The 12225-nt window shown below is 47.7% G+C and overlaps 1 protein-coding gene across 1 annotated transcript in view; it reads right to left on the bottom strand.

The window, feature by feature from the left end:
- The window catches only part of LOC144759999 (carnosine synthase 1-like), a 510578-nt gene that overhangs the window by 168833 nt on the left and 329520 nt on the right, over nucleotides 1–12225 (bottom strand). The window contains exon 8 of the mRNA XM_078646513.1: nucleotides 143–426. Within this exon, the coding sequence (XP_078502639.1) occupies nucleotides 143–426 (284 nt within the window). The remainder of the gene's footprint in view (nucleotides 1–142; nucleotides 427–12225) is intronic.

The following is a 12225-nucleotide window of genomic DNA, read 5'->3' as shown; positions in this document are numbered from 1 at the left end:
CATCTGAAGACACTGAATGGGTGCTTAGAGGCCCCATTGTTTCATGAGGCCATTCAACAACCATTTTTGTTTTACAAACAAATTCCTATAACAAATATATTTAACAAAAAGCATATAAAACATGAAAATGAAGAGCTCTCACTTTGATTCCATGATCTCTTGTGGTCTCCCAGATGTACTTCTTGCAGATGCCTGCGGCTCCAATGACGAGTACCTCCTTCCCCTCCATGATGTAGCACTGAGATCTCTTCACCATGGTCTGAATCAGCAAACTGGAAGATGACTCTGCCCCGGCACCTGATGCTGACGCATTGAGGCAGTTCATAGTCTCGAACACCCCACAGGACATCAGGCAGAGGTGGGAGTTCACCCCTAAGGCAACAGGGGTAATAGTCTGGTCCACACAAGTCAATATAAAGTCAACACCTAGGAGTGAAGAAATGAACACACATGTTAGAGGCAGCTACTTCCACAAGAAATTACTGAATCTACCTTGTACTCTATCCAGGGTTGAGAGTTAGTTATCTTTCACTTAGTATTGACAAGGAACCATTATAAGGGTGGGATTATGGGGGAGCCTCTCTTTACCCCAGTATTGGAACTTTCATAGATTCCCATGCTTTGTATCATTCCCGTCGTCGGAATGGGAGCCTCGGTAAATAAAAACATATCATAACCATAGGTACAAAAGAGAAAATCAGGCCTAGGCCTCATCTAATTTTGTAGCATATCACCCTCTTTGTGCAAAAGAGCCCAAACTTTCTGCAACAACCAATCAGAATAGCCTCACCCCATAGAACCTTCCTGAGAGAGCCTCAGAGCCTCAGATTTTTCTACCACAAGTTGTGCTAGGGAGTGAGGAGGACTCTTCATCTGCTACATCCTCCAGAATATCCAGAAAGAGGGGTATGTCTCCTCCCTCTACTTCTTCTGGGGCACCTGTCAAAGCCCATCATCAGATCTCTGATAGGTCTGAGCGGGCTAGTCCCATTAAATCTCCTCACCGAGGTGAAAAGGAGAGGCTGGGACAGGTTGCTGAGGTGGACACAGCCAAGAAGGTGAAAAAGGATGTTTCTGTTCCTTCACAACCATCCTAAAAAGCAAAGGAGAGCAAAAAACTGGCTGCTGTCTCTCAGGATGGAAAGCCTGACAAAAAGCAGCGTCCTTCGACGATGAAATCAGCAGGTACGTCGACGACTTCTTCTCAGAAAGACCTGAATTCTCATGTGGCTCCGTCGACGGGACCGTCAACGGTGGCTGCGTCGACGACAACACCATTGATGACTTTGTCGACGTTTAAGGTGCCTTCCTGCTCGTCGACGATGGCTGTATTCTCGACATCGACGATAATGACGACGAGAGTAATGTCGACAGCTGCATCGACGACGAGGACTACGACGACGACATCGACGACGTCTGCTGTAATGTTGATGACGACGAGTTCGTCGACGATGCCATCGACGATCAATCCACCGTTGACGATGAAAGCTCCGTCAACGAGGACCATCTCTCCATCGACGATTCAAAAGATCCACATTTCCATGCGAAAGCAGCAAATAACGCCGGAGATGACTTCTCCTAGGCGAGTAACACCTTTGCCTCCTACTATGCTGTTGGATGAGGAGTCTGATGACGAGGAGGATGATAATCCGTATGGGGATGCCTACAGTCCCTCGGACTTAAATGTGAAGTGTCAGGATCCGGAAACTGAGGAATATTACGAACACCAATATGTCCAGCAAAGCAGACCTCCTCAAACCTTCGGACAGGACATGGTGGCCATGCCATCCTCTCTAGTATCGGATTTGCAATTGATGTTGCAAGATTATAGAAATTGGTTTCCATCTCAACCTATAATACAACAGGAGCGCCCTCCTTCTCCTGTTAGACCTCTTGCTCCTGCAATCATTGTGACAACGGTGGCCCTACGGATGGTGGAACCGGAACCCAGAGAGGAAACCCAAGAGGTTGTGGATGTTTCTTCTGATGAAAATGTTCAGGAAGATCCTACGCATGATCCTGATCTGGATTATGATGATAGTGGCCCTCAAGATCCTGATGTGGCAGGGCAGGATTCGGCTTCCTCTCCACCAGCTGACATTGGGGGTTTCCATAACCTCATGGAGAGGGCATCTAAAAGATTTGGTCTGCCGATCACGACTGTGCAGACAGACTGATTTCTCTATGAATTTAAAGAACCATACAAGAGGTCAGTCCGATCTATACCTGTAATAGACCATATATGGTCTGAGGGGGTTAAAGTAATGCAAAATCCGGCGACAGTCATTCCTGTTCTTCCCAGGCTGGAGAAGAAATATAAGGCGCCGGAAGGCAGTCCAGCATGTCTACTAGGACAGCCTAAACCGGATTCTGTCATATCTCAAGCGGCACAAAGCAAATCGAAAAATCCTTCAACGCACCTTACTACACCTCCGGACAAGGAAGGGAGGCGCTTGGACAATGTAGGCAAAATATTCTCCTCTATGGCCAGCCTCCTAGTTCGTGCTGCCAATGCTCTTGCCATCCTGGGCAGGTATGATCGCCAGATGTGGTGCGATCTATACCCGTTTGTGGAACAGCTTCCAGAATCAACAAGGGATGAAGCCAGAAAGGTGTTGATGGAAGGAGAGAGAAACTCGTCAGAGGTAATAGATTGTGCTATGGACATAGCGTCAACTGCTTTTCGTGCTCTGGCTGGATCAGCTGTGCTACGACGTCAGGGCTGGTTGCGGGCGACCTGGTTTTGCCAGGAAGTCCAGAACAAGATCTTGGACTTGCCATTCGATGGAGAAATGCTTTTTGGAAAGCATGTGGATGACGCCCTTCAAAGCATTAAGAAGGATACGGACACAGCAAAGTCCTTGGGATCTTTGAATTATCGTAAGGTTCCATTTAGAGGTGCGAGAGGAAGAGGATTCTCCTCTTACAGGGGTAGCAACCAACAGAGATATTCATCACAATCCTCCCAATCGTACAAACCTCATTATTCCAATCAACGCCAGGGCCAGTCGGCGTCTTTCTCTCGTCAACCGCAGAGAGGACGTCAAAATCGTCAAGGGAGAGACAACTCCAAGAGGCAGTAGCGGCCTCGCGGCTCTTTCTACTGTTCCTGCCCCACCAATAACAACAGTGGGGGGCAGGATTTCTCATTGTCTAGACAGCTGGAGAATTATTACATCAGACCAGTGGTTCTTGAATATCGTTCAGTGTGGCCATACGTTGGAGTTTCAAAATCTACCTCCAACCAGAGCTCCAGGCGCCAGTCAAACGAAACATCTGGGATTGCTACGTCTCGAAGCCCACCAGCTTTTTATCAAGGGGGCGATAGAGCCTGTACCTCTCTCGCAGAGAGGGAGAGGGTTTTATTCCAGGTTCTTCCTGGTTCGCAAGACGACGGAAACTTGGCGCCCCATATTAGATCTACGGGAGCTCAACACTTATCTCATCAAACTGTCCTTCAGGATGGTCACTCTCCAGGATATTCTTCGTCTGCTAGATCCAGGGGACTATATGGCCACTCTGGATTTAGAGGATGCTTATTTCCATGTGCCGATCCACCCAGCTCACAGGCAATACTTGCGATCCACAGTATGCAAGAGCCATTTCCAATTCAAAGTACTTCCTTTTGGTCTCCGGTCTGCACCGAGGATATTTACCAAGATATTGGCTCCAGTAGCAGCTTTCCTCAGGAAGCAATCTCTGGAAGTGTTTCCCTACCTGGACGACTGGCTAGTCAAAGCTCCATCTTTCCAGGAAACTTCCAAGGCCATTACAACATGCATTCAACTGTTCAATCACCTGGGCCTTCAGCTCAACAAGAACAAGTCAGTTCTTCAACCGTCCAGGTCAGCAAGGTTTCTAGGGGCAATTCTGGACACGACACACTGCAAGGCTTACCCAACAGACGAATGTCAAAACAAATTGATGCTCTCGGCTCGCCAATTGCTAAAAAGGAAATCCATAACAGTACGGCTCTACAAGTCCCTGCTCGGATCGATTTCATCCTGCATACCATTAATTCCGCGTTGCAGTCTGTGGATGCGGCCGCTGCAAGAGCAGCTCGACAAACAATGGTACCAAGCAGAGGGCTCTTTCGACAACAGGATTACTGTGACATCAGAGATGAAAGAGGCATGCGGATGGTGGTCAGTGAGAAGCAACATCGCGGAGGGTTTGACTTTCATGCTTCCTCCGACTCCCCTGGTTCTCACCACGGACGCCTTATTAGAAGGCTGTGGAGCGGTGCTCCAGGACCTACAAGTCAGTGGACATTGGGATCCAGGTCAGCGCCAGTGCCACATCAACCTGTTGGAGCTCAAAGCCATCCGATTAGCCTTGCAGGCTTTTCTGCCACGGATTCAGAATCATTCAGTGCTGGTCCGGACGGACAACACGACGGCCATGCACTATATCAACAAGCAGGGGGGAACAAGATCTCAGACTCTATCCAAAGAAGCTCAACTAATTTGGGATTGGGCGATCCTTCACAAAATTGCTCTGACAGCAGAACACCTTGCAGGTTCGTTCAATGTAACAGCGGATGCGCTAAGTCGTCAAAAATCGATCAACCACGAATGGGAGTTAGACCAAACCATTCTAGAGGAGGTGTTTTCAATCTGGAGGACACCGACCATAGACCTGTTTGCGACCCCGGAGAACACCAAATGCCGGTTCTATGCAAGCAGGGATCACCATCCGGGGTCCTTGGGGAACGCGCTTTCGATTGCCTGGCACGGCGCATTCTTTTACGCTTTTCCTCCGATACCCTTAATCCCGAGGTTTATCGGGAAAATCAAGGCGAAACTGTGCAGAATGATCTTGGTTGCACCAGTGTGGCCCCGGCAGTTTTGGTACACAGAACTCCTCTTGCTCTCTCAGGATCATCCCATTCGCATGCGACTGGTTCCTTCCCTGTTGTCGAGGTTCAGGGTCAAGTGCTCCATCCGGACCCGAGCTCGTTTCACTTGGCGGCGTGGCTCCTGAGTACAGGGAGTTCCGAGATTTGAACCTCCCCAAGGAGTGTAGGGACGTCTTGTCTCAGGCTCAAGCTCCAAGTACGAATAAGATGTATAAAGCAAAATGGAAAATATTCTGCCTATGGTGTCAGACACAACATATTCACCCTTACACTTCAGCTCCCCATCAGGTGTTACCATATATCCTGTTGCTGGCTAAATCTGGATTGGCTCATTCTTCTGTGAAAGTTCATCTGGCGGCCATCTCAAGATTCAGGCGGACATCTTCAGGTCCTTCTCTTTGGTCTGCTAGGATTGTCAAGCAGTTCTTAAAAGGCCTGTTTCGGATGTATCCTATAGTCCGTCCCAACATATATAAGGGACCCCCTCTTTACATACTTTGGGCCAGGGAAAAGAGAGGAACACAATGCTATAACAAAGAATAATTCCCTCGTGGCCTAAATTCCTTTACTAATGTTATATAATCTCTGCTTTCAACACAGTCCTTTAAAGCATGGCGAGCACAATAGTTTATTTCATATTTACATTTTTATTATTTATTCATCTTTTTACTTTTTAAGCAAAATTACTTTTTATACTTTTTTCATATATAAATTCATTATATTCATATCTCATAAAATTTGAATCAACACATATATATATACTTAACAATACATATGTGGACAGTAAAAATGTTTTTTTTATACACAAAAAATGTATACCATACAGAGAACACATACACACAATCTCACAAACTACTCATACATCCACTATCAATCATCCAACATACATTCTTTATTCTGTGTCTAAGGAATCACAGGTCTTTATGTGGACTGTCACGCTAGGTCGACGCGTTTCGGTGGTCTCAAACCACCTTCCTCAGGACCTTTGACAGAACAAAGCTCGTCTCAATAATTTATCGACTCTGTATGGATATCCTAGCCAAAGTGTAGGGAGATGCTCTGTATGCAGAATTTCAATCGTCAATCGATTAAGCGGTCCGTCCTATTGAAAATTCAACCTGATAGTATATCTTGTGTCCTATGGCTCTAAGTTGGATTCTCCTTTGTTAGATAAACATAATTTCACACGAAACTCTTGTATAAAAAAGTGTTGCTCCAATGTCACCATTCAGTTCAAGGGTGATACTTGCTTTGGTTTTGCATAAGTTTGCTGATTTTCTAGATTTATGCGTTTCACCTCGGAGCTGCGCAGACCTGTCTTGTTTTGCACCTCATCAACATGGGTAAATGTAAGGCGTCCGGTGGAGGTTTTTGATCTCATACTACTACTGCGATTGACACTGTGTTGGCTAAAGCAGTGGGGGTGATCTCAGATTAAATTGTACAAGTTGAACATAGATTTTCTATGGATCCGGTATATTGCTAAAAAAATGTACATCTGATGCAACCCTGAACCCCCCAGCCTAACTTGTCCTGCTCTACCACACACACATAGTTCTCCTTTAACAACTAATGGTTGCCCTGACCCTGTGTTGCATATTGGCCCTTCATGTTTAGACTCTCTACCATCTTCAATCCTGCCAGAGAGACACTATCTTTGAGACCAAACTGTTTTGATCCCCCGGGAGGAGTCACCGAAGTGTCTTCCCCGATGAAAAACTCATTGAGCCTCCCTCCAGCTGCTTGCCCGTACATCGGCTGGTGCACGACCATTGAAAACGGGCACAGTTGAGACTTAGTCACAGTTAAAAAACAAAACTGTACACTGGTTAAATAAATATAAGCAGTTTGAGCTCGAGAATGCGGGGCAAATCATCATGATAAGGAGAGTTGGATGGGTGGGACTGGGGCGCAAGGAGAGACCAGGAAACTGTATTGTGGTAAATGTTAGAGCTCCAATCTATGTACATTATCTTTTAAAATTTGGAGAATCGTTGCCTCACACTAATTCCCAAATTGTGTTACTTCCCCTCAGTTACTTTTACTAGCCAGTAATTTTACCAATTATTCTAAATCTCCCTAATAGGGTAGATCTGTTACTGAATTGTAATAGCACATTGGAAGACATAGAATGACTTCCAGTGGCCGCAGCTCCTGCACATCTCTTGCCTAATTTTCTAAAGAAATCCACCCATATTCCTACCGCGTGTCTATTCTGGACAACAGGCTGCGCATTATGAGCTGGAATGTTGCAGGAATCCGCTCCAAGATATCTGTGCCAGAATTGTTCTCTTTGATTAAAAAATATGACATATGATCATGCTGCAAGAGATGTGGGAGGTGGTACCTTCTATATTAGATGGGTACCAGTGCTATAATATCCCTGCGGCTATTTCCCGCTCTGGTTGTGCATCAGGTAGACTGTCAGTATGGTTGAATATTGCCCAGGACGGTCATGTGGAGGTCTTGGAGACCTCCAGTACTAGCTTCCAAGTGCTTTGCTGGAAACCCCATTTTAATTTGTATTTGGTTAATTTTTATAGTAATGATTTTAACAGTGTACCCAACCCAATATTTCTAGAATTCGTAGATTTCTCACAAAGTTATTTGATAAAACTGTTATTCAGGGCCAGGGATAACACCACTGCCTTGCTGTGATTTTAATGCACACTTCACAAATGATAGAAATGTGATGGGGAATATACAGGGAGGGTTAGACCACAGAAGCAAGGAGTTGGAGTTAATAGTGAATCCCACGACCTAGTAGATATCATGTCAACTGTAGGGAAAGACGTAATTATTCCTCCAACCTATAAAGGCAGAGGGTCTCCATCTACGATTGATTATATATTTATCACCCAGAGCCTAGAACAAACCATGCTCTTTGGGTCAGTTGATGAATCCACCTATAGTAATCACAACCCACTTGCGGCTGTCTTCCTAATGGCCTCAAGGAAAGTATACAAGCAGCAGATAGGGGATTGCAATCTTCAACTCACAACAGACAACTTAAAATTGATCTGGAGAATGCATGACCCAAAACAAACGTTAGAGAAGGTTGTGAAAGAGAATAGGAGATCAGTGGAGGCCTCTCTATCTGAAGAGGACAGTGCTATTACTATAGTGGGCGCCTTTAACCCCTTCGGTGCTGATGACGGCCCACAGCCATCATGCATCACAGTCCTCGTGTGCTGATGATGGCTGGGGGCCATCATGAACCCACCCACTCATCAAAAGCGCCCGCGCCCAAAGGGTTAAAGAACTTGGTCTTGGCATGAAAAAATACCCTCCTCAGACCAATATGCACTTCCAATAAGTTTGCTGCTTTGACCATGACTGCACATGCACAACAGTCAATCAAGAACTAAGGGTAGCCCTAGGAAAGAGGCCCAGAAATAAGGTACTAACCACTGCCCTTAGGAAACATCATAAAACTGTTACGGCTTGGCGCAGGCAGCAGGTTCTCTCAGACCAGTGGGAGACATTAGCACTAGCAGCTAACACGAAGGACAGCAAGAACCTCTGGGCCACAGTTTCTGGTATGAGACGTAAAAATAGGACTATCTCCCCAATCTCATGCCATATTACTAGCGAATCTTGAGAAGATAATTTTAGCAAGGTCTTTGTTTCCCCCTCTAATGTAGATAGTTTTACTATAGATAATAGTAAACTAATAGATGTTAGAAATACAATAGAGGCCCTATCGCAAAGTATGTGCTGGGACCTGATGGAGTACCAATGGATCTATTAAAACTGGAAACAAAACTTTGGGCTCCTATCTTAACGAATGTGTTTAGTAAACTATCTTATACAGACATACTGGACTCTTGGCACACTTTCATTATTGTCCCTATATTTTAAACAAGCATTTACAATGCAATGGTCTCGGCATCATTAAAGGTAGAGCTATTGGCATTGCTCATGACATTTCTTTTTTTTCTTTAAATCATAAATACATGGCATTGTCATTTACATTGCCAATACACAGCACTCTGCACTCAACAGCACACAGCACTCTGCACTCAACAGCACACACCACTCTGCACCTGCACTCACTGCTCTGCACACTCACTCTGCACTCACTACTCTGCACTCACTACTCTGCATTCTGCACTCACTACTCTGCACTCACTACTCTGAATTCTGCACTCACTACTCTGCACTCACTACTATGCACTCACTACTCTGCACTCACTACTCTGCACTCACTACTCTGCACTCTGCACTCGGCACTCTGCACTCACTACTCTGCACTCACTACTCTGCACTCACTACTCTGCACTCTGCACTCACTACTATGCACTCTGCACTCACTACTCTGCACTCACTACTCTGCACTCACTATTCTGCACTCACCACTCACCACTCTGCACTCACTACTCTGCACTCACTACTCTGCACTCACTACTCTGCACTCACTACTCTGCACTCTGCACTCACACTCTGCACTCACTACTCTGCACTCACTACTCTGCACTCACTACTCTGCACTCTGCACTCACACTCTGCACTCACTACTCTGCACTCACTACTCTGCACTCTGCACTCACTACTCTGCACTCACTACTCTGCACTCACTACTCTGCAGTGTGCACTCACCACTCTGCACTCACTACTCTGCACTCACTACTGTTTCTCAGGCGGTGACCGGCCCTAAGAAACATTAAATCTCGGTACTTCCGGTTCTGCCTTCGGCAAACCGGATATTACCTCGACCTAATAAATGACTGTTTGCGATCTCAGATGAGCCCATCACGTGTGTGTCAGTCTAACCCCAACTCTGCCTCAACCTCGTGTGACCTCTCTGGCTCTGCCACTGACAGCTGGCTAATCCCAGCTGTCTGACTGACCCCAGACGAACCACATTCTCCTCATATGTGTCAGTTCAGTCAGGGCTCTGCCAGACTGTGTGGACTCGGGCGAGTCCCTGCAGATGCCAGCGCTTCAGTGCCTCCAGTTTACCCAGCTTCCGTTTGTAATCTCAGCAAGACCTGTGCATGAGTCTAATACTAGCTCTGCCTCTGACTCTCGGCGTGACGTTAGGCAAACACCCCAATGTCCCCCATATAAATCTCGAAAAACATCCATACCCCTGACTACATGAATTAAACTGATCTACGTTCGTGAATTGGCCCAGAGCATATTTTGCTGCGCCCAGAGAGACCTGTGGCATAGTGTGCTATTGACTGTCACCACCGTCAACATCTTTGACTCTAATATCATTTGAAAATCCCTCCATATATCGGTACCCATGGTGCCATTTATAACGCTGCCTCTCTTTGTAACCCTGGGCGGGTAGGCCAGCTTGTAACAGTTCTGCCACAGACCATGTGACGTCAGGCAATCTCTTCACCTGCCTGCCCCTCACTGCAGTCTCATACTGGATGTACTACAGGGTGAGTGAGTGATCTGAGGCGTGTCCTTTCACCTCCCCTTTCCCTGGTCTAACCCGAGCTCTGCCTCTGACTGTGCGTGGTCATGGCGTGTCTTTTCATCTCTCGGGCCTCACTTTAACCCGAGCTCTGCCTCACCGTGTGATCGTAGGCGAGCCTTTTTAGGCACCCTTCCCCAGTCTAGCCTGAGCTCTGCCCCTGAATGTTGGTAAGACCGGGCGAGTGCCTTTACCTTCCCATGCCTCTCTAACTCGAGCTGACTGTGAGTGTAATCCTGGAGGAGAGCTGCGGGCGGAGGGAGGGGGGGGAGCGGGACGGAGGAGAGCTGCGGGCGGAGGGAGGGGGGGAGGAGCGGGACGGAGGAGAGCTGCGGGCGGAGGGAGGGGGGGGCAGAGGAGAGCTGTCGGGCGAGTCCCTGCAGATGCCAGCGCTTCAGTGCCTCCAGTTTACCCAGCTTCCGTATGTAATCTCAGCAAGACCTGTGCATGAGTCTAATACTAGCTCTGCCTCTGACTCTCGGCGTGACGTTAGGCAAACACCCCAATGTCCCCCATATAAATCTCAAAAAACATCCATACCCCTGACTACATGAATTAAACTGATCTGCATTCGTCAATTGGCCCAGAGCAGATTTTCCTGCGCCCAGAGACCTGTGGCATAGTGTGCTATTGACTGTCACCACCGTCAACATCTTTGACTCTAATATCATTTGAAAATCCCTCCATATATCGGTACCCATGGTGCCATTTATATCGCTGCCTCTCTTTGTAACCCTGGGCGGGTAGGCCAGCTTGTAACAGTTCTGCCACAGACCATGTGACGTCAGGCAATCTCTTCACCTGCCTGCCCCTCACTGCAGTCTCATACTGGATGTACTACAGGGTAAGTGAGTGATCTGAGGCGTGTCCTTTCACCTCCCCTTTCCCTGGTCTAACCCGAGCTCTGCCTCTGACTGTGCGTGGTCATGGCGTGTCTTTTCATCTCTCGGGCCTCACTTTAACCCGAGCTCTGCCTCACCGTGTGATCGTAGGCGAGTCTTTTTAGGCACCCTTCCCCAGTCTAGCCTGAGTTCTGCCCCTGAATGTTGGTAAGACCGGGCGAGTGCCTTTACCTTCCCATGCCTCTCTAACTCGAGCTGACTGTGAGTGTAATCCTGGAGGAGAGCTGCGGGCGGAGGGAGGGGGGGCGGGACGGAGGAGAGCTGCGGGCGGAGGGAGGGGGGGAGCGGGACGGAGGAGAGCTGCGGGCGGAGGGAGGGGGGCAGAGGAGAGCTGTCGGGCGAGTCCCTGCAGATGCCAGCGCTTCAGTGCCTCCAGTTTACCCAGCTTCCGTTTGTAATCTCAGCAAGACCTGTGCATGAGTCTAATAGTAGCTCTGCCTCTGATTCTCGGCATGACGTTAGGCAAACACCCCAATGTCCCCCATATAAATCTCAAAAAACATCCATACCCCTGACTACATGAATTAAACTGATCTGCGTTCGTCAATTGGCCCAGAGCAGATTTTACTGCGCCCAGAGACCTGTGGCATAGTGTGCTATTGACTGTCACCACCGACAACATCTTTGACTCTAATATCATTTGAAAATCCCTCCATATATCGGTACCCATGGTGCCATTTATAACGCTGCCTCTCTTTGTAACCCTGGGCGGGTAGGCCAGCTCGTAACAGTTCTACCACATACCATGTGACGTCAGGCAATCTCTTCACCTGCCTGCCCCTCACTGCAGTCTCATACTGTATGTACTACAGGGTAAGTGTGTGATCTGAGGCATGTCCTTTCACCTCCCCTTGCCCTGGTCTAACCCGAGCTCTGCCTCTGACTGTGCGTGGTCATGGCGTGTCTTTTCATCTCTCGGGCCTCACTTTAACCCGAGCTCTGCCTCACCGTGTGATCGTAGGCGAGTCTTTTTAGGCACCCTTCCCCAGTCTAGCCGGAGCTCTGCCCCTGAATGTTGGTAAGACCTGGCGAGT

This window comes from Lissotriton helveticus, chromosome 1_1, assembly GCF_964261635.1.
Source record: "Lissotriton helveticus chromosome 1_1, aLisHel1.1, whole genome shotgun sequence".
NCBI classification, from domain to species: Eukaryota; Metazoa; Chordata; class Amphibia; order Caudata; family Salamandridae; genus Lissotriton; species Lissotriton helveticus.
This window is presented reverse-complemented; position numbering and strand designations above follow the sequence as displayed.